Source organism: Cervus canadensis, chromosome 22 (assembly GCF_019320065.1).
Source record: "Cervus canadensis isolate Bull #8, Minnesota chromosome 22, ASM1932006v1, whole genome shotgun sequence".
Taxonomy (NCBI): Eukaryota; Metazoa; Chordata; class Mammalia; order Artiodactyla; family Cervidae; genus Cervus; species Cervus canadensis.
Window position 1 is genome coordinate 57,993,888 of NC_057407.1, and position 25,742 is coordinate 58,019,629.

The window sequence follows — 25,742 nt, forward strand, 5'->3', positions numbered from 1 at the left end:
AAACAAGGAAAAAAAGTCCCAAGACATAGCCAATAGAAATCTATGGGAAAATGGCAGAGCTAAACCCAAGCATGTAAATATTGTTAAACCAAACTTCCAGATTAAAGGCTGCGATCGTTGAAACTGCATTGCTAGACAAGGCCCAACTACGAAGAGACACACTTTAAATATAAAGACATCAAAAACTATAAAACATTGCGGACATAAATGAAAGAAAATATAAACAGTGGAAACCATATTTGTGGATAGGAACACTCAAAATCGATATCAGATATACCAAAATGATCTATAAATTGACTGCAATCTCAGTCATAACCCCAATAGGCCTCGTTTGCAGAGGTTGACAAACTGATTTCTGAATTTTATATTTAAATGGAAAGGATCTGGGATATTTAAAACAATTTTGAAAAAGAAAAACAATGCTGAAGTCTTAAATCACCTGATTTCAAAGCTTAAAGCTAGCGTAATCCAAACAATATGGTATCATGGTGACAGATAAAGAGGCCAAAATAACAGAATAGAGAGCCCAGATATAAATCTATGCTTACTGGGTAATTTGATCTTTGAACTAGTGCCTCTACAGGTACCAAATCAATCAATTGGGGAAATAAGTCTTTGCAACAAACAATGTGGGAACAATCAAACACTCCCACAGTGAGAAAAAGAGCCTCAGTCCTTCATAAAGCATATAAAACTTAATTTGAGACAATTCTAAATATAAAATCTAAATCCATGGAAAATGTAGGAGAATACTGTCTGTATAACCTGGGAGTGAGTAAAATTTCTTAGACAAGATTCAGAAAGTAGTTGCCATTAAAAAAAAGAAAACAAAACACTGATAAGGTAGACTTCACCAGAATTTAAAACTGGATTCATTAAAAGATACCATACAGAATACTAAATTAGGCTGACTACAGACTGAGAGAAATTATTTCCAAAACATATCTGCAAAAGGACTTACAACCAGAACATAGGAAGAATTTTTATAACTCAGTAATAAAAAGACAAAAAATAAATAAAACAATGTGGGGCAAAGATATGAACAGACACTTAACAAAAATATACAGTTAACCCTTGAACAATATGGGGGCTGGGGTACTAGCCCCCACCTAGTTGAAAATCCTTATATAACTTTACAGTGGGCCCCATCTGTATGCCATTCTGTATCCTCATTCAACCCATCGTGGACCGCGTTGTACCACAGTACTGTATTTATTGAAAAAAATCCAAATATAAGTGGCCCCACAAAGCTCAAACCTGTGCTGCTAAAGGTTCAACTGTACAAACAACCCATGAGCACAAGCAAAATTGCTCGATATTATTAATCATCACAAAAACATAAATCAAAACCAGAATGAAATACCCACCAGAATAAAATGAAGACAACTTTCAACACCAAGAGTTGGCAGAGATGTGCAGCAACTGGAACTCTCTTACATTGGTGACTGATTGTAAAAATGGCACAGCCCTTTAAGAAAAGCTCTAGCAGCGTCTTATGAAACTAAACAAGTCACCTTCTGACCCAGCAATTCCACTCCTGGTTATCAGCCCCCAAATAAATGCAAACGTACGTCTACAAAAAGACCTGTACAAGAATGTTCACTATAGCTTATTCATAGTAGTAAAAAAACCAGAAACAACTGAACAACAAAGGGATAAACTAGTATGTCTATAACGATGCTTCGTATCAGAAAGGTACCAGAATCTTGAGGAAGAAGGAAAGAAAGTATAGTTTGAAAATAATCTCTCCAGGTGATTCTGACAAACACCACCTGGAAGAAACATAGTTCATGTTAGAAATAATCAACCAACAAATGAGATTTTAGAAAATAATTTATATGAAGACATTTTCTGATGAAAAGTCAAGGTCAAGAGTTGACTATCAAGATGCATTTCTAATAGTTCTACCGTGGAAATTACAGAGCAGGATTGTGGGTACAGGAAGGGAAGGTATGGTTTTTTCACACATTTAGCCCCTAATCAAAGGATAACTTTGATACCACTTTGCTATGACTTACATGGTTTTCTTGGGCAATATATTTACTTTTTCAAATATAACTTTATTTGACCAATGCTAGTATTTGTTCATTAGTGGCTGAGTACGCACAAACTGCTAATGCCCTAAGGCCTAAATGTGTGGTTAGAAGGTGGAAGATTTTGTTACTATAACGTATAATTTACCATAAAGAACTGATCATAGAAAAGTGAAAGTGTTAGTTGCTCAGTCATGTCCAACTCTTTGCAACCCCATGGACTTGTAGTTCACTAGGCTCCTCTGTCCATGAGATTCTCTAGGCAAGAATACTGGAGTGGGAGAATCCTTTATCCAGAGGATCTTCTCAACCCAGTAATCAAAACCAGGTTTCCTGCACTGCAGGCAGATTCTTTGCCATCCAAGCTACCACGGAAACTCACTGATTGGAACTATTCATCAAAATAGCTTCCATCCATGAGGTCCACAAATGTCCACAAACGTAATTGTTAGGAAATCATTTTCAATTAACAAAATTCCTAATACATCATAGAAATAGTATTAAAAATCTTGACATTTTTTCCAACACCATCTAAAATATTACATAATTTCAAATAATACATGTTCATACCAAGAAGAGTGTACCCTATGTGAAATGTGAGTAGCAGCGATAGGAGGGGAAATCAAAATCAAACATCAACAAAGATGCATTAAAAAGAAAAGTAAAATTGCTTTTCAATTCTACATGATAATTTCAATTTACATGGTAATTCTAAGTCCAGGAGAGAAATAACAGTATTATTAACACTGTGCACAGACAGGTCTACCACAGTTCATCAGTAAAGTCAAGGCACGGCCTGATCTCCAATAATACCCTGTATGTGTGAAATTTTGCATGCCATGTCCATCTTTTATAAATAATTTTATAATAATTTTAAATCAGACTTAAAAGTTCCCAAATCATCATCATCATCCTGCAGCAAAGGTGTATTCAAGGAAGGAAATGAAATGATGTGAAGTCAGGCAAAAAGCACTGTGGCCATAATGCTACCTCCTACCTTACTGGTTATTCACACTTAGGTCATCTAGGTCTTCTTTTACGCATAAATATAATTCCGGTTAAGACACACATACACACTTACAGCTCTAACTATGGTGGGGATCAACAGTGAGGTAAGACTTTCGTTTACTAGTAGAAATACCAGCCCTAGAAGGTTTTAAGTTTGCAAGCGAATGCGGTTACCGAGACCAAACCTCAGGCGGCGGCGCACACCGCCTGTGCGCACAGGGGGCCAAGCGCGCGGCCGGGCACTGACCTTGTGCGCCTGCATGAGCGTGTGGATGACGCCGGGGGCCCCGTGGCACCAGTGCACCAGGCGGTCCGTCTCGTTGCTCAGTGAGGACGGGTAATTCCCAGACCGGAACCTCTTGTGGCGCATATAGTCAATACTAGGCTTCACCATTTCTGTCAAGGTTTCCTGGTCCACTTTTGCTGCTGGCTTTTGAACAAATAAAAATTTTAATTAATTTTTCCGTAAGTTTTTTTTTTTTTTAAACCTATATTGTGATTAATATAGTTAAGCATCAATTGCCTAGAATACTGAGGAACATATAAAACTAGAATTAATTTACCTCTCTGGTTACTTAAGGCCTGGGCAGACCTTTGCATCAATACTTGCTGAGGCTGCAGATGAAGCTGAAGGCTGTCTGCTGGGGATTCCCTCTTGCTCAGGGGAGGCCTTCAACTGACTGGAGGAAGCCCACCCACGTGCAGAGAACAGACTTCTTTACCAGAAGTCAACCTGTTTAAATGTAAACATCACCTACACACCCTCACAGAAATACCCAGAATAACGTCTGACTAGATGTCTGGGCACCACAGCCCAGTCAAGTTAACATATAAAATTACTCATCACAGACAGCTGGGGACTTTCATATACCTATATCTACAAATCTTTTATCTGAGCTGTTTCTGCAAAAGAGACTTCAACTCCCTATGTGAGGTGGTGAGGCTCTGACAGCTGGGCTGGCGGAAGGTGCTGGGGAGAGGTGGGCTGTGGCCACAGCGAGGTCTCCTTGCTGACCGTGGGAACGGTCACAGAGCCCCACCTTCAGTTCTGTGCTTCACTTCAAGTCTCATCTACACCTGGCTTTCTGGAGCTAAAAGAACTCGGCTTACTCTTTCAGCCTACTTCCTGTTATCTCTAGTCACCTTGCTGTGTAGGGTGATCCCTGCAGAGGCCCAGGTGGGCTCCACGGAGACTTTCAAAAGATGCCCTCCTGGGGCCCAGACTCACTCTCCACCTGCACATGTCCGGCGCTGCCTCTGAGGGCACCTTAAGTTCCTGAGTGCAGGGCTCCGTGGGACTACCGGCTTCTTCTAGCTGGCGTCCTCTTGCTCAGGCACCTGTGCAACCATCTGTCCTCTCAGGTCGCCTCCTGTTCCTTTGGTCCTTCATCTGCTCTCAGTCTACATACTTGTCTAGTGGGGCTGCAGAAGTCTCCAAGTCTCATCAAAGAAGCTGGGCGTCTGTTTTCTGTTTTCCTTGATGTTTTGAGATGATTTTCAAGAACTGTTCTTCATTGTAAAGTGGAGCTCTGTTCAAGTGAGATTTTGAAAGTTTTTGTGTATGCTGTTCCGACAGCTGTTCTGATGAAACCACACCGGAGCCCCGGCGTGGTCAGGCCGCCACCACTGGGGAGAGACGTGCACGCCCAGCTTCAAGAGACCAGCTCTGGCACATCACTGCTTAGTGATCCGGAAGAGAACGCTGACATCAATGTCTAAACAGTGTCCTTTACAAAACACTGTCTCTATGTTCGTCACTTTAAAAGTAGGTGAGTTGAAAATTTTATGATTTGTGATTTTCTCAAGGAACCCCCTAATATCTAGCAAAATGAAACTAAACACCTAAAACTAAATTACTGGTGATTTTCTTATGATTATGTTCCCACTAAAGGTTTTACCACTTTTAAAAAAGAATCAAAGGCCACTGTTATAAACGTTTCTCTGAGAAAAAGAGAGAAAAACAGACAGTCTACCAACTGTCTAGAACAACATTGCCATTTTAAAATGAGACATGGAATTCTGGCTGCTTGGGAACATGTCTGAACTAAGACAAAATTCAGAAATTAGAATACATAGGTGTTTTACTTTCTACAACCAAGTATACTTAATCACCAGAAAAAGGAGTTCTAGTCCTGGGCAGATAGGAATTTCCCATTTTCCTTCAGTGAGTACCAGCATGACGCCAAAGGTAAAAATAAAAAAGGCATCTGTAAGTAAAAATTTTAAAGAGGAATATACGGGCTTTTAATTAAAAAGATCTAAATTCTAATCCATGTTCCTTGACATACTAGCTTTGTAATTTTGAATAAGTTTATAAAGTACTCTGTTATGGGTGTGGTAGAATTAAAAAAAGGCTTAACTGGGAAAAAAAGTACAGCCAGACCTTGTTTTATTCGTCTTTGTTTTATTGTGCTGCACTTGTGTTTTTAAAAAACTGAAAGTCTGTGGCAACTCTGAATCAAGCAAGTCTATTGGCACCACTTTTTCCAACAGGATTTGCTCATTTTGTTTCTCGGCGAAACATTTTGGTAATTCTCACAATATTTCACACTTTTTCACTGTTATTATATTTGATATAGTGATATACAATCAGTGACCTGTGATATAACTACTGCAAAAAGATTACCAATCACTGAAGGTTCAGATGACAGTTTAGCATTTTTTAGCAATAAAGTATTTTAAAATTCAGGTATGTGCCTGTTTTCTAAGGACATAATAGTATTGCACACTTTAAACAGACTACATTATAATGTAAACATAACTTATACATTCACTGGAAAGCCAAAAAACGGATGACTTCCTTCACTGCGACATCTGCTTTACTGCAGCCGTGTGGAACTGGACCTTCGATGTTGCTGAGGTCTGCCCCAGAGGAGGGACTCACAGGCCATAAGGCTGGAAGCAGGCTGAAGCAGTATTTGGTGCGAGGTCTTTGACTATCAGTACGTGATTCAGCAGACATCAGGGGTGATTCAGAGACAAGATCATGACCATAATAACAAACGAGTTAAAAATTTGCAACACAACTGATAGCAAGTTGGGGTTATTTGAATATGAAAAAGCCTCTGCCCTAGTCTGCATTCTAGAAGCCTCTTCTGCTTCTTGAAGGTTTTCCCCAATTAAAAGAGCAGGGAAAAATGGACAGAAATAAAGTGTGGGCCACAGCCACCTTATCCAGCATAAAACTGCACGCAGAATGCACTCTCTCTCAGGAAGCCCCTGCCTGAGGAGTCTTATTTCACTTCAGCCTGCTTGGTTTGTAGTAGAATTTCAGTTCCCATTCTTGATTCAACCTCGCATTTCATAATGTGGTTGCCGCACTGGTGTTACAGGCTATCACTCACCTGCATTAACATGTAGTAGATCCCGGCCATTCCATGGGCTGCTCCAACATACTGCTTCTTGTGCCACTGATACAACAGGGGACAGCGCTCCATCTTCTTCTCTTCCCTGGACAAAGCTTTGCCAGATTCAATGATGGCACTGACTACCTACACAGATGAGGAGACAGAGAAAGTCTAGAAAACTTACATGCAGTCTGTTTTAGTCTAATTAACAATAACAGCATGTCTTTATATACATAGACTACTTAATCTGAAAATCTTTGTATACATAGACTACTTAATCTGCAAATCTTTAATACATAGATGACTTAATCTGAAATGATAAGCACCATTATCTTTATTCTATTAATCAATAAATACAGTCATGGAGAAATCAGAAGACAATCTCAGAATAGAAAAAGATATTAAGAAGTAGAACCAAGAGATCAAAAGGTCTTTGAATGGACAGTTTACTAGAACCTAGAAAAACCTCCTATAAAAACTATCCTGGACTACTTAGACTCAATATTTCCCCCCAAAAGGCAAGTACAGTTGGCCCTCCACATCTGCTGCGGGTTTCACACCGTGGATTCAACCAACCTCTGAAAAAAATATTAGGGAAGATATATTCCAGAAAGTTCCAAGAAGAAAAACTTGAATTGGCTGCATGGGGGCAACTGTTTGCATAGCATTTACATGGTGTTAGGTATGAAAAGTAATCTAGAGATGATTTAAAGTACACAGGAGGATATGCATAGCTTACATGCAAATACTACATCACTTTATTAAGAGATTTCAGCATCCTGGCATTTTGGTATCCAGAGGGGGTCCTGGAATCAATCCCCAGCAGGTACTAAGGGATAACTGTACATCCATCAATGCTGGAGGAACTGGCTTTATTTATGAAAGACTCCAGCAATGAGGTTTGCTGCAGGATTTTAGAATGACTATGTGGCAAAGTAGTATTTAACTGTTTCCTCATATCCTCTCTCCCCTCATACTTTTGCTAACAGGGCTCCAAGTTTTAGTGAGACATATAGCCTCAGAGATACAGACAGGGGGACACAGTCATCTGACGGAGTTCTAGAAGCAGGATGTGTGCACAAGTGAGGTGGGCAACTTCCAGTTCCTCCACGTCCTCACCACGCGCTGGACTGAGGATCTCAGCGCCCTGCAGGTAAGGGCGTGGCCCAAGGATAAGGCAGAACAAGAGGGAAGCTGGTCCCTAGCCATAGTCACCTTGATTGCCTATCAGTTCAGACACCTCATGAAAGAGAAATAAACATTCTTCTTTAAGCTACTGTGTGGTTTTAGTAAAAACAGCTGAATGAATACAAACTTAATTAAAAAAAAAAATCCCCAGAAGAAAAAATAAAGGAGCTATTTATTAATTTTGTGAGAGGCCTTAGGAAATTACTCTTACCTAGAGGCAGAGTCCAGTCACTACTATAACTCTGCTAGCAGACAGGCTGCCTGATGGATAGGAGAGGACTCCCCAACCCACGGCCCCACAGTACCTCTTTGATAGCTGACTCACACACAGCGCCTGGACCTATCTCCGTGTTCACGTAGAGTAAGGCATACAGATAACCTGCCCGTCCATAAAGCAGCTCATCAGGAAGGTCTGAATCTCGACAGACGATGGTTCTCTGGAGTTGCAAAAGTCTACCCAACAAGAAAAATTCTGTTCACCCAGAGAATGTCTAAAATACCTCTTCCTAAAACTGCAAGTAACCCTATCACTTTAGGAATTATCTGTTATTATTTTTCATTTAAAAGTGATTTTTAAAAACATCAAAAAAGAGGGAAAACAACAAAAACTTCCACTACAAAACCAAACAAAAACTTCTCTCTCAGATATAAAAATTAGTAATAACACATCTTGCTGTTCAAAAGTTCTACGTTTACTAATATATCTAAACTTTATAGGAATATATACATATAAGAGAAGATACTCAGTTTTGAAACCCAGAAATACAAGAAAGTGATTACAAATTTTAGTAAAAATCTTACTAAAATGTAGCCAATGCTTGAGAATTAGCTTGAGTCACCCCATCTTTAACAAACATTAACTGACCAGCACAAGCCAGACACTTCACTAGACCATGGCTAGTAGGAGACCATGGGTCTGATTCAAAAGAGAATACAAACCAATATATGTAAAAGCTTACATTCTCTATGTTTCATAACAACTGAACCTAAGAATAACTCAGTTATTATAGTGAATCTAAGGCATATAAGCTAATTTTCATGCACTGAAGGCAACCAAAAATTACTTAGGAAAAAACATGTTTACTCTCTTCCCTCAGATTAAGACAAACACATGCTTGGATAGAAAAGGAGCAAACAATCCCAGTATTGAGCCCAATCAGGCTCAAGATTAATTTTCAAACTTTTTTCTACTTGGAAAGAACTATTTGCAAGAGCAGGTGAATTAAAAGAGAAATTCATTTTCGTTTTTTGAGTTTCTTTCCACATCAATACTGAGAATTTGGAAAAAACATTTGCAGTAGTAAAAACTCACTTTGTGATGCATTCCTGGGACTCACAGTCACTTTTGAGTTTATGATACACAACAGCTCCGACGGCCAGGGGCCCAGCATCTCCACAGAGGAAAGTGACCCTTCGGCCACTCAGATTCCGAAGTGTTCTCTTTACATAATCCAGGGATCGAAGCAAATAGGACTGGTCACATGTAACCCGGTATAACTGCAGGTACAGAAGGGCTATGCCTGGAATAGTCCCCCACCCCCACAAAAAAAGACAAGCATTACAGGACATTAATTCACTGGACATTAAATTCACAATTACATGAAACTCCTACACAAAGTCTACACTTTTGAAGGGGTAACATAAAAAAAAAAAATCACATGTTTCTTAAAAATGAGGGGAAAAAAAAACAGGGTAGAAAAAAATTTAGACAAGTTTAAATGTTGCCAATTGCTCTAACACAATGATTTAGTAACTCCTAGATAAGAGAAATGTAGGACTTGCCACTCATTCCCCTTCAATTTTTATTTCTCTCAAGGTTGTACTTATTTTCCTTTGCTAACTTGGGTCCCTTTCTTCTTACTTCTCATATAATAATGTCGTCCTCCTATCTTATGTCAAATTACATGATTGCTTTTCTGAATTTTATACCCTCTTCTTTCCAATATCTATCACAATTTTTCCATTTTCTTTAGTGACCAACCAACAAGTTATCCAGCTCATCATTTATGGAAGAGCCACATGATGCAGTTTAAGGTAGTGAATTCACAAGACATAGCTTATCACCTATCCAACTTTCCTATGTTAGATTAAAGAACAGATCTGGTTACTCAAGGGAACCAGAGAGGTGTCTTTTTCTGAAAATCTAAGAGGGATGAACTATAAGGCTTCTAAGGAAGCATGTTATTATTCCTGGGCTCAGGAAGTCAATGTGACAGCTAAATAATAAATCAATCTGTATAAATATACACCTAATAAAATATACTCAGGAAAAGTATATTTAAAAATGATATGCTGGTCAAAGGCCAAAAAAAAAAAAAATCTATTAATGTTTGAATTGAGTTTCACTAATATTCTGTTATCTGATATCCTACTTTCACTTTTTATTTTTCATTCTTCTTTTTAAACTTCTCAAAATAGGTAGCTTCTTTCTTCTTTAATTTTGCTATTCAAGGTATCCTACTTCCCTTTCAGATTAACTCAACACCCACATATATTTTTTGAGAAGTCCTTTTGTCATTATCCATTGTTTTTACAAGTCATTGTGTAAAACAGATACAAAAAGAGCACATTTATAAGCCCTAAAAAAGATCCTTCCATATGATTTGCATATGATTTCAAGTGAGTGTTTTCTGTATTCAAAAACTGAAATTATAAACATATAGAAAACAAGTTCAATACCAACAAATTTCAAATATAATAATCACTATAAAAGGTTCACCAGTACTTCCTTACTGACTCAGAAACCCCTAAAAATAGGATGATGATCTGGTCAATCTATGAACCTAAAAATCTAAGGTTATAGAAATTCAAAGCTTAAGTATTTTAACGTAAATGATGACAGGCAAAGTATAAAAAAAGAAGTCACCATGATATTCTGTCCCTGAATACTTAAGTATGAAAATCAAAAATATACAAATCTTTTCTTAGAAGCCAAATTAACATTGTAACTATCAAAATTAATAACTAGTAAGATTGAGCTGCATTTATTTTTTCTTTTCTTTTTAGTAAATCTTTATATCAGTTTTGGCACCAGTATTAACCTTGCTTCATAAAACAATGAGAAGTATTCCTTATTTTCCTGTTCTCTGAAACAGTGTAAGATAGCACTGAGATTCCCTGTTCTTTAAAAAACAAAAACACTGACTCTTTTATTTATTTATTTTACTTTACAACATTGTATTGGTTTTGCCGTACATTGACTTGAACCCGCCATGGGTCTCTTTTACTGTTCATTGTTCATTTCCTCCAGTTTTACTGAGGTACAACTGACGAAAGATGTCCTTTCATTATAGAGGACTGGAATGTAAAAGTAGGAAGTCAAGAAACACCTGGAGAAACAGGCAAGTTTGGCCTTGGAGAACAGAATGAAGCAGGGCAAAGGCGAATAGAGTTTTGCTAAGAGAACGCACTGGTCATAGCAAACACCCTCTTCCAACTACATGAGAGAAGATTCTACACATGGACATCACCAGATGGCCAATACCGAAATCAGATTGATTATATTCTTTACAGCCAAAGATGGAGAAGCTCTATACAGTCAGCAAAAACAAGGCTGGAAGCTGACTGTGGCTCAGATCATGAACTCCTTATTGCCAAATTCAGACTTAAATTGAAGAAAGGAGGGAAAACCACTAGACCATTCAGGTATGACCTAAATCAAATCCCTTATGACTATACAGTGGAAGTGAGAAATAGATTTATGGGACTAGATCTGATAGACAGAGTACCAGACGAACTATGGACAGAGGTTTGTGACATTGTGCAGGAGACGGGGAGCAAGACCATCCCCAAGAAAAAGAAATGCAGAAAAGCAAAATGGCTATCTAAGGAGGCCTCACAAATAGCTGTAAAAAGAAGAGAAGCAAAAAGCAAAGGAGAAAGGAAAGATATACCCATCTAAAAGCCGAGTTCCAAAGAATAGCAAGGAGAGATAGAAAGCCTTCCTCAGTGATCAGTGCAAAGAAATAGAGGAAAACAACAGAATGGGAAAGACTGGAGATCTCGTAAAGAAAATTATACCAAGGGAACATTTCATGCAAAGATGGGCTCAATAAAGGACAGAAATGGTATGGACCTAACAGAAGCAGAAGATATTTAGAAGAGGTGGCAAGAATACACAGAAGAACTGTACAAAAAAGATCTTCACGACCTAGATAACCACGATGGTGTGATCACTCACCTAGAGCCAGACTTCCTGGAATGTGAAGTTAAGTGTGCTTTAGGAAGCATCGATATGAATAAAGCTAGTGGAGATGATGGAATTCCAATTGAGCTATTTCAAATCCTAAAAGATGATGCTGTGAAAGTGCTGTACTCAATATGCCAGCAAATTTGGAAAACTCAGTAGTGGCCACGGGACTGGAAAAGGTCAGTTTTCATTCCAATCCCAAAGAAAGGTAATGCCAAAGAATGCTCAAACTACCACACAACTGCACTCATCTCACACACTAGTAAAGAAATGCTCAAAATTCTCCAAGCCAGGCTTCAGCAATATGTGAACCATGAACTTCCAGATGTTAAGCTGGTTTTAGAAAAGGCAGAGGAACCAGAGATCAAATTGCCAACATCCATTGGATCATTGAAAAAGCAAGAGAGTTCCAGAAAAACATCTATTTCTGCTTTATTGACTATGCCAAAGCCTTTGGCTGTGTGGATCACAATAAACTGTAGAAAATTCTGAAAGAGATGGGAATACCAGACCACCTGACCTGCCTCTTGAGACACCTGTATGCAGGTCAGGAAGCAACAGTTAGAACTGGACATGGAACAACAGACTGGTTCCAAATAGGAAATGGAGTACGCCAAGACTGTATACTGTCACCTTGCTTATTTAATTTATATGCAGAGTACATCATGAGAAATGCTGGGCTGGAGGAAGCACAAGGTGGAATCAAGATTGCCAGGAAAAATATCAATAACCTCAGATATGCAGATGACACCACCCTTATGGCAGAAAGTGAAGAAGAACTAAAGAACCTCCTGATAAAAGGTAAAGAGAAGAGCGAAAAAGTTGGCTTAAAGCTCAACATCCAGAAAACTAAGATCATGGCATCTGGTCCCATCACTTCATGACAAATAGACGGGGTAACAGTGGCTGACTTTATTTTTTGGGGCTCCAAAATCACTGCAGATGGTGATTGCAGCCATGAAATTAAGACGATTACTCCTTGGAAAGAAAGTTGTGACCAACCTACACAGCATATTGAAAAGCAGAGACATTACTTTGCCAACAAAGGTCTGTCTAGTCAAGGGTATGGTTTTTACAGTAGTCATGTATGGATGTGAGAGTTGGATTATAAAGAAAGCTGAGCGCCGAGGAATTGATGCTTTTGAACCGTGGTGTTGGAGAAGACTCTTCACAGTCCCTTGGACTGCAAGGAGATCCAACCAGTCCATCCTAAAGGAAATCAGTTCTGCATATTCATTGGAAGGACTGATGTTGAAGCTGAAACTCCACTACTTTGGCCACCTGATGCAAAGAGCTGACTCATTTGAAAAGACCCTGATGCTCGGAAAGATTGAGGGCAGGAGGAGAAGGGGACAACAGAGGATGAGACGGTTGGATGGCATCACCGACTCAATGGACATGAGTTTGGGTAAACTCCGGGAGTTGGTGATGGACAGGGAGGCCTGGCAAGCTGTGGTTCATGGGGTCCCAAAGAGTCAGACACAACTGAGTGACTGAACTGAACTGATAAATAAATCTGTATACATAAAACTGCCTACATTAAAGTGTACAAAAGGATGATCTGACATTGTGGAAATATTACCACGATCAGGTTAACTTATCCATTACCCCCACACAGTTATCATTTGAGGTATGGTGAATGTATGTGTGTGCATGAGAATGCTTAAAATCTACTCTCTTGGAAAATCATAAGTATACAAAACAGTATGTGAACTGTAGTCCCATGCCGTACATTAGACCGATAGAGCTGGTATATCTAATAACTGCAAGCTTGTACCGTTTGACCACGATTTCCTCATTTCCCCTACCACACAGCCTCTAGTAGTACATCTTTCTCTTCTGTTTCCATGAGTCTGACATTCTGTTTGTTTTAGAATTTATATATATATATGAGAGATCATATAGTTTGTGTCCCTCTCTGTCAGGATTTTCACTTAGCATAATGTCCCCTAGGACCATCCATATTGTCACAAAGGACAGGATTTCATTTTTTCTCATGGCTGAACACTGCATTCATATACAATGTAACATTCCATTAGATACAGTTAGATAGAAAGATATACAGGTAGATAGATCACAACTTCTTTATCCATTCAAGGATGGAAGGGTATTAAGGTTGTTCTGATATCTTGGCTATTGTTAACAATGCTGCTATGAACATGGTGGTGCAGACATCTCTTCGAGATACAGACTTCCCCAGAAGCGAGACTGCTGAATCATATGATTCTATTTTTATTTTTGAGGAACCTCCATACTGTTTTCCACAGTGGCTGTGAGAATTTACATTCCCAACAAGTACGACAGTCTCCTTTTCCACAAATCCTCACCAACACTCTCTCTAGTCTTTTTGATAAAACCCTTCCTAACAGGTGTAAGGTAGTATCTGTGGTTTTGATTTTCATTTCACTGATAATTAGTGATGCTGAACACTTTTTCATATATGTGCCAGCAATATATATGTCTTCTTTGGAAAATAAATGTCCACTCAGGTCCTTTGCCCATGTTTTAACTATTTACTTTTTGCTATTGAGTTTTATAAAAATTCCCAATATACTTTGGAGACCAACCTCTTAGCAGATATGTGGTTTCCAAATGTTTTTTCACGCTGTTTCCCTGTGCAGGGGCTTCCCAGGTGACAGTAGGGGAAAAGAACCCACCTGCCCGTGCGGGAGACCTAAGAGACACAGGTTCGATCCCTGTTCAGGATGATCCCCTGGAGGAGAGCACGGCAATCCGGTCCACTTGCCTGGAGAATGCCATGGACAGAGGAGCCTGGCGGGCCACAGTCCGCAGAGTCTGACACGCCTGAAGCAACTTAACATGCAGTTTGTTTGCTCTTGCTGCCCGTGCTGTTGGTGTCATATCCAAAGAAATCACTGCTAAGACCCATGTCAAGAAGCTTTTCCTTTGTTTTCTTCTAGGAGTTTGATGGTTTCAGGCCTTACATATTTAAGCCTGTAATCCACTTTGAGTTAATTTTTGAGAGCAGTGTAAGACAGGGATCCAGTTTGACTCTTTTGCAATTTTCACCATTTATTAAGGTATTTTCCCCACTGTGTGTTCTGGGTGCCCATTTATGCATGTGTTTATTCCTGGGCTCTGTATTCTGTTCCACTGGTCTCTCTGCCTGTTTTTATGTCAGTAACATACTGTTCTGATTACCATACCACTGCAATATATTTTAAAATCAGAAAGTATGATGCCACCAGCTTAGCTTTTCTTTCTCAAGATTGCTTTGACTATTCTGGGTCTTTTGTTGTTTCATATAAATTTTAGAATTGATTTTCAATTTCTCTGAAAAATGCCATTAGAATTTTGATAAAGACTGTTATAAATCTATACATCACTTTGGGTAGTGTGGGTATCTTAACAACATTAATGCTTCCAACCCATGAACAGAGAATATTTTTGCATTTATTTTTTTCATCAATGTCTTGTAATTTTCAGTGTACAAGGTTTTTTATCTCTTTACTTAAATTCCTAAGGATTTTTCTTCAATGTTACTGTAAATACAATTGTTTTCTCAGTTTCTTTCTCCAACAGTTTTCTTAATATATAGAAACAACTGATATTTGTATATTGATTTTGTATCCTGCAACTTTACTGAATTAACTAATCGGTTCTAACAATTTTTTGATGGATCTTCAGGGTTTTTAACATATAAGATCATGTCATCTGTGAGCAGAAGCAAGTTTACTTCTGATTTGGATGACTTTTGTTTATTTATTTTTGGGTGGGCCTAACTGCTCCAGCTAGAATTTTCAGTACTAGGTTAAACAGAATTGACATGATTGAATATCCTTATCTTGTTCTTATCTTAGAGAAAATGCTGAGTATTGTTAGCTGAGTGTAAGTATTATCCATTATGATCATAGCTGTGGACTTATTATATATTACTTTCATTACTAAATATGTTGAGGTACATTCTTTACCAAATTTGTTGAATTTTTATGATGAAAGTACACTGAACGTTAGCAAATGTTTTTTTCTGCATCTACTGAGATGATCATGATTTTTATCCTTCATTCTTTTAATGTTGTGTCCTATTTATTGCCTTGTGTGTGTGTGTTGAAACATCCCAGCATACCTGGGATAAATCTCATTGATGATGTATACTCTTTTAATGTGCTCTTGAATTGCATTTTCTGGTATTTTGTTGAGGATTTTTGTATCTATGTTTATCAGAGATATTGACCTTTAGCTTTCTTCTTTACTTCAGTTTTTTTTGGAACAGTTTGAGAGGGCCTGACATTAATTCTTCAAATGTCTGACAGAATTCATCATTAAAGTCATCAGGTCCTAGGCTTTCATTGGGAGGTTTATGACTATAGATTCTATTTTCTTACTCATTACTGGTCTGTTTAGGATTCCTATTTCTTCATAACCCGGCCTTGGCAGGTTGTAAGTTTCTAAGAACTGATTCATTCCTTCTGGGTTATCCAATTTGTTGGCTTATAATTGTTCATAGTAATGTTTTATGATCCTTTGCATTTTTGTGGTACCAAGTCTTTTATTTCAGATTTTATTTGGATCTTCGCTCGTTTTCTTAGCTAGGCTTGGTAAACTGCCTATTATGTTTACATACTCAAAAAATCAACTTTTAGTTTCACTGATCTTTTCGATTGCTTTCTGGTTTCTATTTCATTTATATTTCTGCTCTGATCTTTCTTATATCTTTTCTCCTATCTTCGGGTTTAGTTTGTTCTTGTTTTTCTAGTTCCTTGAGATGTAAAGTTATGTTTTTTATTTAAGACCTTTCTTTTCTCTTAACGTAGCTGTTTAGTGCAAGCTCTTAGAACTGCTTCTGTTGCATGCATCCTGTTAAGTTTCAACATGTTGTGCTCCCATTTTAATTTGTTTCAAGATATTTTTTGATTATTCTTTGATCCATTGGTTGCTCAGGAGCTTTCTGTTTAATACCTTGATAGTCATGAACTTTCCAGTTTTCCCACTATTACTGATTTCCAGTTTCGTACCACTGTGGCTGGAAAAGATACTTGATATAATTTCTATCTTCTTAAATTTCTTGAGACTTGCTTTGAGTGTAACACATGATCATCCTGAGGAATGTTCTACATGCACTTGAGAAGAATGTGTTCTGCTGCTAATGAACACAATGTATATGTCTGTTAGATCCATTTGGTCTAAAGTGTGGCTCAATTCTAATGTTTCCCATTGATAATCTGTATCATCTGTCCAGTGTTGGAAGAGGGGATCTTGAAGTCCCCTATTATTGCTTCACTGTTGTATATTTTCCTCTTTAGAATTGTTAGCACTCGCATTTTTAAGTACTCTGATGTTGCCTGCATAATACATAATTACAACTGTTATATTCTCTTGATGAACTGACTCCTTTATCATTATATAATGACCATCTTCGTTTCTTGTTAAAGTTTTTGGAGTTAAAGTCTATTTGTTCTCAGATAAGTATACTTGCTCTGGCTCTATTTTCATTTCCAGTTGCATGGAATATAATTTCCCAGCTCTCCACTTTCAGCCTATGTCCATAAAACTGACATGAGTCTCTTGTAAGCAGCATATTGTGTGTCTTTTTAAAATCTTCCAAACAGTTCTTTAATGACAGTGTAATTTTTAATTTCAAAATCAGACAAAAAGCATAAACAATGAAAACAGGATACCAGACTTGTGGGCTTAAATGCAAAAATCCTAAGTGAAATCTAGTGATCTATTTTAGGAGAATAACACATCATGACCAAGCAGGTTTGTTCTAAGCATTCAAGGATGATTAAATATTATCCAGTGTAATATTCTACCTTAACCTTACCTATAGCCCATGAACTTCAAATACTGTATTTTATTATCATTCAGTTAAAAATAATTTTGAGTTTTGATTTTTCCTTTCGCATTATTTGAAACTATGTTAACTTCCAAACATTTGAGACTTTTCAAGTTTAACTTTATAGTAGTAAAAATAATACAAATAAAAAGTCTGTGAGAATTCAGACTTTTGAATTTTATTGTTTTTTTTTTAATTATTTAATTGGAGGATAGTTACCGGATATTGGTTTTTTCTTAATCCATTCAACCACTCTGTCTTTGACTTTAGAATTTAATCCATTTATATTTAAAGTACTTAGTGATGATATGTAAGCATGTACTAATGCCATCTTATTTCTCTGGCTGCTCCATAGTTCCTTTCCTGCTCTCCAGCTGTCTTCCCTTGTGATTTGATGACTGTCCCTATTGGAATGCTTAAATTCCTTTTTAAAAACAATTTTTGTGTATCTACTATAGGTTTTTGCTTTGTGTTACTATAATATTTACATTAAACATAACACTCTATTTTAAGTTGATACAAAAACTCTCCTCTCTCCCATTTTATGTTTCTGATATCATGAATTCCTATACATATTTTATGTTATGTAGCTATAGTTAATTTTACTATTTCTGTTAAAACCTTTGTAGTATTAATACAATTCAGTACTACATGACCACATTACATTACTGTAGTATTTGGATTTGACTACACACTTGCTTATAACAGTGTGTTTTAGATTTTCATGTTACTAATTAGCATCCTTTTGTTTTAGTTTGAAGAACTAATTTCAGTATTTCCTGTAAAGCAGGTCAGTTATGATGAACTCCCTCAGATTTTGTTTGTTTATGAAAGTCTTTATTTCTCCTTCATTTCTCATGCGCAGACTGCCAAGTTAAGTATTTTTGTTTGGATTTTCTTTTTTTCTCTAAGTACTTTGAATACACCAATCCATTCTCTTCTTGCCTGCAAGGTTTCTACCGAGAAATCTTCTGGTAGCTTTACTGGGGGTTACTTTGCACTCATCTCACATGCTAGTAAAGTAATGCTCAAAATTCTTCAAGCCAGGCTTCAGCAATACATGAACCGTGAACTTCCAGATGTTCAAGCTGCTTTTAGAAAAGGCAGAGGAACCAGAGATCAAATTGCCAACATCTGCTGGATTGCCGAAAAAGCAAAAGAGTTCCAGAAAAACATCTATTTCTGCTTTATTGACTATGCCAAAGCCTTTGACTGTGGGATTCACAATAAACTGTGGAAAATTCTGAAAGAGATGGGAATACCAGACCACCTGACCTATCTCTTGAGAAACCTGTATGCAGGTCAGGAAGCAACAGTTAGAACTGGACATGGAAAAACAGACTGGTTCCAAATAGGAAAAGGAGTACGTCAAGGCTGTATACTGTCACCCTGCTTATTTAATTTATATGCAGAGTACATCATGAGAAATGCTGGGCTGGAGGAAGCACAAGCTGGAATCAAGACTGCCAGGGAAATATCAATAACCTCAGATATGCAGATGTCACCACCCTTATGGCAGAAAGTGAAGAAGAACTAAACAGCCTCTTGATGAAAGTGAAGGAGGAGAGTGAAAAAGTTGGCTTACAGTTCAACATTCAGAAAACTAGGATCATGGCATCCGGTCCCATCACTTCATGGCAAATAGATGGGGAAACAGTGACTGACTTTATTTTTCTGGGCTACAAAATCACTGCAGATGGTTATTGTAGCCATGAAATTAAAAGATACTTGCTCCTTGGAAGGAAAGTCATGACCAACCTAGACAGGATATTAAAAAGCAGAGACATTACTTTGCCAACAAAGGTCTGTCTAGTCAAGGCTATGGTTTTTCCAGTAGTCATGTATGGAGGTGAGAGTTGGACTATAAAGAAAGCTGAATGCTGAAGAATTGATGCTTTTGAACTGTGGTGTTGGAGAAGACTCTTGAGAGTCCCTTGGACTGCAAGGAGATCCAACAAGTCCATCTTAAAGGAGATCAGTCCTGGGTGTTCATTTGAGGGACTGATGTTGAAGCTGAAACTCCAATACTTTGGCCACCTGATGCAGAGAGTTGACCCATTTGAAAAGACCCTGATGCTGGGAGGGATTGGGGGCAGGAGGAGAAGGGGATGACAGAGGATGAGATGGTTGGATGGCATCACCGACTCCATGGACATGAGTCTGAGTAAACTCCAGGAGTTGGTGATGGACAGGGAGGCCTAGCGTGCTGCGGTTCATGGGGTGGCAAAGAGTCGGACACGACTGAGCGACTGAACTGAACTTGCATGTAAGTAGTTTTTTGTTTCCTGCTTCAGAAATTGTCTTTGATTTTAGACAGTTTTATTACAATGTGTCTCAGTAACATCTTCTTTGAGTTGAATCTCTTTGGGAAAGTACAGACATCTTGAACTCAATTCCCATCTCTCTTTCCAGGTTTTGAAAATTATCAGCCATTATTTCTTTAAATAAGCTTTTGCTTTCCCCTGTGCCTTTTCCTTCTGTGACTCCTATAATGCATTAATTGTTTTCTTGATGACATCCCTTAATTCATGTAGGCTTTCTTTACTTTTATTCATTCTTTTTAGTTTTTTCTCCTCTGACTGGTTAATTACAAATGACCTGCTTCCAAGCTCATAGGCTATTTTTTTCTTGTTGATTCCTTCTGCTGCGGCTGCTTTCTGCTGCAGTTGTCATGTCATTTGTTTGTATTCTTCAGCTCCAGGCTTCCTTTCTGGTTCTATTATGTATGGTTTTCCTGTTCTGTTTTGTATCGTTTTATGTATCGTTTCCCTGATTTCATTAAAATGTGTTTCTCCATTTTCTTGTAGTTCATGAGCTTCTCCAAAAACACTTATTTGAATAATTCTTTATCAGACAAACCATAAATCTCCATTTCTTTAGGGGTGGTTACTGGACAGTTATTTTATTATAAAATTCTGAAGTATAAGTGGTATTATGTTTCCTTGATTTTTCATGTTTCTTGAAGTCGTGTGTTGCTGTCTCAGCATCTGAAGATGCAGTCACCTCCTTCAGTCTTTATTGACAGCCTTCAGGAATGAAATGCCTTCTGTCAGACTTACGAGGGATTCTCAGGCTTTCTCAGAACGTCTCTATGGATATGCCTGCTCCACACTGTTTGTTCCCTGTTAGGGGAGAATTCTTAAGACTGTATGCCTCTCCTGATTCCATAAAGTCAGGCGAATGTTGAGTCTCCTGTTTGCTTTTCCTAGGGTAGTTGAGGGCTGCTCAAGTGTATATGCTTTCTCCCAGTCCTGCTGGGTTGAGCCAACTTTCTGCCCATGCTGAGTAACTGCCCACAAAGGTTGCACACACTGCCGTCAGGGGCACACCTAAGGTGGGTCAGTGTGTGGGTGTGGGATGCAGAATGTTGGAGGTAACCATGGGCCAGTTTGGGGGGATGCACAGGTGGTGCCCCCAGTGACTCACGGGCAGGCCTCCTGATGGAGTCTGCACAGTGGTTATGGACTTGTGTCCCCTGCTGAATTGTGAGCCCTGGCTGCTATGCTCTCCTTGCCCCTCAGTTATGTAGATCACCTCTGTATTCTGAAAGGGGTGAGAGAGAAGTCGGTGTCCTCAGCAGTTCACAAAGAGCTGGGGAAGCTGGGCACTCACTCATATGTTCTCACTTTCCTCTGCAGGAGAAATCACAGGCCAAGCGTCTCTCTCTTGGCCCTGAGCTGTTGACGATAGGGTGACAGGTGATGTGGGAATCTTCCTCTTACCCCTTTCAATGTGTCCAATCTCAGTTCCATATGTTTTTTTTTCTTTGCTTCAGTGGTATCACGTAACTCCTCCACTGGACTCTTGGGTCCCAGAAGGGTACTCTCATTTGTGTGCAATTATCAAAATCAGTCTTCTTTGGGTGGGAGAGGGAAACAGTACAGAACTCCTGTTACAGCATTCTTATGTCATTCTCCTTGGGATTTCCTGTCCTTTAACAAAAGTTTGGTAAAATTTCCCAGTGAAATTTTTGGGCAGGTAGTTGATAACATTCTCAAATTTTTATTTGGAATTTTATCTATTTACATGTTGTATCTCTTCCAGTGTCAGATTTGGTAGATTATGTATTCAGAGAATTATCCATTTCAGTTATATTTTGAAATAAATTTATGTAGTGAAAAGTAGTCATGTATTCCCAAAATTTCCTGTTTTAAGGTTTCTCAATTTTATTGATGTTTGTATGCCTGGTTCTCCTATCTGCAAAATTCTGTTCCTAATCAATGTTACTCTATGCTTATGTCCATGTTTCCTTGAATCGTATCGTGGCTAAGCTTCTAATGCTGGAGTCAGCAAATTGTTTTTCCCATAAAAACCTAGATAGGTTTCTTAGGAATATAAATAAAAGCCCTTCTTGGTACCAGGCCTGTGAAAAAACAGACTTTTCCCCAGAGTTGGCCTATGAGCCACTGTTTGTAAGCTACTACACTAGCAGAGTCCTCTGCAATGCTCTAAATAAAAATATTTTCTAGGTTCTTCTTATACCTTTTGTTATATTTTATATGTCTGGAGGGTGGTAACCTAGCTGGATTTAAAATCTTATCTCCTTGAAAGTCTTGCAGGGTGCTGGTGAACTTCTGAATGTGGCCACTTAGAGGTTTAACACCAAGGTGATGTCCTGCCTGTTGATACTTCTCTCATACACCTCCTCCTCAACTACGGACATCCCACAATAACACCACAACTGATGAGGTGACACTGATGCATCCTTTTCACCAAAAGCCCACAGTTTATACTGCATACGCTCTTGGTGTTATACACTCTATCGGCTGGGACAAGTGTGTAACAAGATGTATCCACCACTGTGGAAGATCCAGAGCAGTTTCACTGTTCTAAATATCCTCTGCGTTCTGCCTGTTCATCTGTCCTCTACTTCTAAATTCACTGAGACCAGTAACCACTTCTACTGTCTTCATAGTTACATATTTTCCAGAATACCATATAATTGAAATCATATAGTACGTAGCCTTTTGAGAATGTCTTCTAGAAAAACTAGAAAGTTTTAAGTTTCTTCCATGTCTCTTTTTGGCACACCTCCTTTTAATGCTGAATAATACTTCATTGTTTAGATGCACATTTATCGACTTACTCACTGAAAGACATCGTGGCTACTTCAAACTTGTGGCAACTATGAATACAGTTTGCTAAAATTAAGGTATGTACATTGCTTTTTTTTTTTTTTTGGACATGATACTGTTACAAACTTAACAGACTAAACATAACTTTTATATGCACTGAGAAACCAAAAATTTATATGACTCATTTTATTGTGAAACTTGCTTTACTGTGATAGTCTAGAACTGAACCTACAATATTCCCAGGGTTTTGGCTGTATTTCTTTCACAGATCACATCTTCAGTGTTGTATGTAAAAAGTCAGTTCCACACCAAAGGTCATCTAGGTTTTCTCCTGTGTTATCTTGAGGAGTCTTATATTTTATGTTCAAGTCCATAATCTATTTTGCTAATTTTTTTTTTTTTTTTTTGCTAATTCTTTTGAAAGGCATCTAGATTCATTCTGTAGCATGCGGATGCCCAGGTGCTCTAGAACCATTTGTTGAAATGACCATCTTTGCTACACTGCATTGCCTTTGATCCTCTGTTAAATATCAGTAACTGTATTTCTGTGGCTCTCTGTCTGGGCTCTCTTCTGTTCTTTCACCAGTACTATACTGGTTTGATTACTGCAGCTTATGAGTCTTATAGTCTTAAAAGTCTTGTAAATCTTAAAGTCAGATAGTGTTAGTTCTCCATCTGTTCTTTTCCTTCAATGCTGAGTGGAATATTCTGAGTTTCTTTCCTCTCTATATAAACTTTAGAATCAGTTAGTTGATATTCACAAAATAACTTGTTGGAATTTTGATTGGAACTGCATTGAATCTATAAATCAAACTGGGAAGAAATGACATCTTGACAATATTGAGTCTTCCTATCCAAGAACATGAAATATCTCATTTTAGCTCTCCTTTTGGTATCTTTAATAAAGAGCTTTGTAGTTTACCTCTCACAGATTTTTTGTATATATTTTGATAGATTTGTACCTCAGTATTTTGGGGGGATGCTAATGTAAATGGTATTGTGTTCTTTACTTTAAATTTCACTTATTCATTACTGGTATATAAAAAAACAATTTGCAAACTCACTTCATATCATGCAACTTTTCTCTAATTGCTTATTAGTTCCAGAAATTTTTTTTGTTGTTGATTCTGATTTTCTACATAGAATGACTATGACATCTGCAAAGGCAGTTTTATTTCTTCCTTCCGAATCCGCATACCTTTTATTTCCTTTTTTTGTCTTATTACATCAGCTAGAACTTCAAGTATGATGCTGAAAGCAGTGGAGAGCAACATTTTTACCATGTTGCTGATCTTAGCAGGTAAGTTTTAAATATTTTACCATTAAATATGACAGCTTTTTTGTGATGTTCTTAACCAAGTTGAGGATGTTCCCCTCTATTCCTAGTTCACTGAGATGTTTAAATCACAAATAGGCATTGGATTTTGCCAAATGCTTTCTCTGTATTTTGCGATGTGATTTTTTTTCAATTTAATCCCACTCCACTTACAAATATCACTATAACACTTCATGGGTAGAGCAAGTATCTTATAATAACAAAATGTTCCTAAATTCATCTTCCTTTCTGTTGTATCTTACTATTGTTCAGTTTACTTATACATAACACATACACGGTAGTATGGTCATGCTCAAAATTCTTCAAGTTAGGCTTCAGCATACATGAATCGAGAACTTCCAGATGTTCAAGATGGGTTTAGAAAAGGCAGAGGAACCACAGATCAAATTGCCAGCATTCACTGTCTCATGGAGAAAGTAAGGGAATTCCAGAAAAACATTTACTTCTGCTTCATTAACTAAAGACTCTGTGTGGATCACAAAAAACTGGAAAATTCTTAGAGATGGGACCTCCTTACCTGTCTCCTGTCTCACTTCTTGCAGGTTAATAAGCAACAGTTAGAACTGAACATGGAAAACTGGTTCAAAATTGGGAAAGGAGGACAACAAGGCTGTTTATTGTCACCTTGCTTACTTAACTTATATGCAGAGTACATCATGTGAAATGCCGGACTGGAAGAATCATAAGCTAGAACCAAGACTGCTGGGAGAAATATCAACAACCTCAGATGTGCAGATGATCCAATTCCAATGGCATAAAGTATAGAGGAACTGAAGAGCTTCTTGATAAGGGTGAAAGGGGAAAGTGAAAACGCTAACTTGAAACTCAATATTAAAAAAACTAAACTCATGGCATCTGGTCCCAACACTTCATGGCAAATAGAAGGGGGAAAGTGGAAACAGTGACAGATGTTATTTTCTTGGGCTCCAAAATCACAAGTGTGAACAGTGACTGCAGTCATGAAATTTAAAGGTACTTGCTCCTTTGAAGGAAAGCTATGAAAAACCTAGGCAACATATTAAAAAGCAGAGGCATCACTTTGCTGACAGAGGTCCGTATAGTTAAAGCTATGGTTTTTCCAGCAGTCATGTACAGACATGAGAGTTGGACCATAAAGAACGTTGAGCACTGAAGAATCAATAATCAGTGTTTTCAAATAGTGGTGCTAGAGAAGACTCATGAGAGTCCCCTAGACTGCAAGGAGATCAAACCTGTCAAAGCAAATCAACTCTCAATACTCATAGGAAGGACTGATGCTGAAGCTCTAATACTTTGGCCACCTGACACAAATGAATCATTGGAAATGACTCTGATGCTGGGAAAGGTTGAAGGCAAAAGGAGAAGGGGGCAGCAGAGAACGAGATGGTTAGATAGTGCCATCGACTCAATGGACATGAATTTGAGCAAACTCCAGGAGATAGTGGAGGACAGAAGGGGCTGGCGTGCTGCAGTCCACTGGGTCACAAAGAGTTGGACACAACAACAACATATACATAATCATATATATATGTGCATATATATAAACATACATATATGCTTATGTAACAAATATATTAACTGCTGTTATTTGAATATATATTAAGTTGGTGCAAAAGTAATTGCAGTTGGTGCAAAAAAGTGGGGTTCAAAAGTGCTTGGTGCAAAAATAATTGCGGTTCATTGATGCAAACATCAACCACAATTACTTTTGAACCTCAATTACTTTTGTACCAACTAGTAATTACTTTTGCTAGTTGCAATTACAACTGCAATTACTTTTGCACCAATCT

General features: G+C 38.0%; 1 protein-coding gene across 1 annotated transcript in view; it reads right to left on the reverse strand.

The window, feature by feature from the left end:
• LANCL2 (LanC like 2) overlaps positions 1–25,742 on the reverse strand; it is a 108,588-nt gene that overhangs the window by 28,115 nt on the left and 54,731 nt on the right. Inside the window, exons 3-6 of the mRNA XM_043442162.1 lie at positions 8,889–9,096; positions 7,882–8,029; positions 6,386–6,532; positions 3,289–3,471 (exon numbers count right to left, since the gene is read on the reverse strand). Coding sequence (XP_043298097.1) covers positions 3,289–3,471; positions 6,386–6,532; positions 7,882–8,029; positions 8,889–9,096 — 686 coding nt within the window. The remainder of the gene's footprint in view (positions 1–3,288; positions 3,472–6,385; positions 6,533–7,881; positions 8,030–8,888; positions 9,097–25,742) is intronic.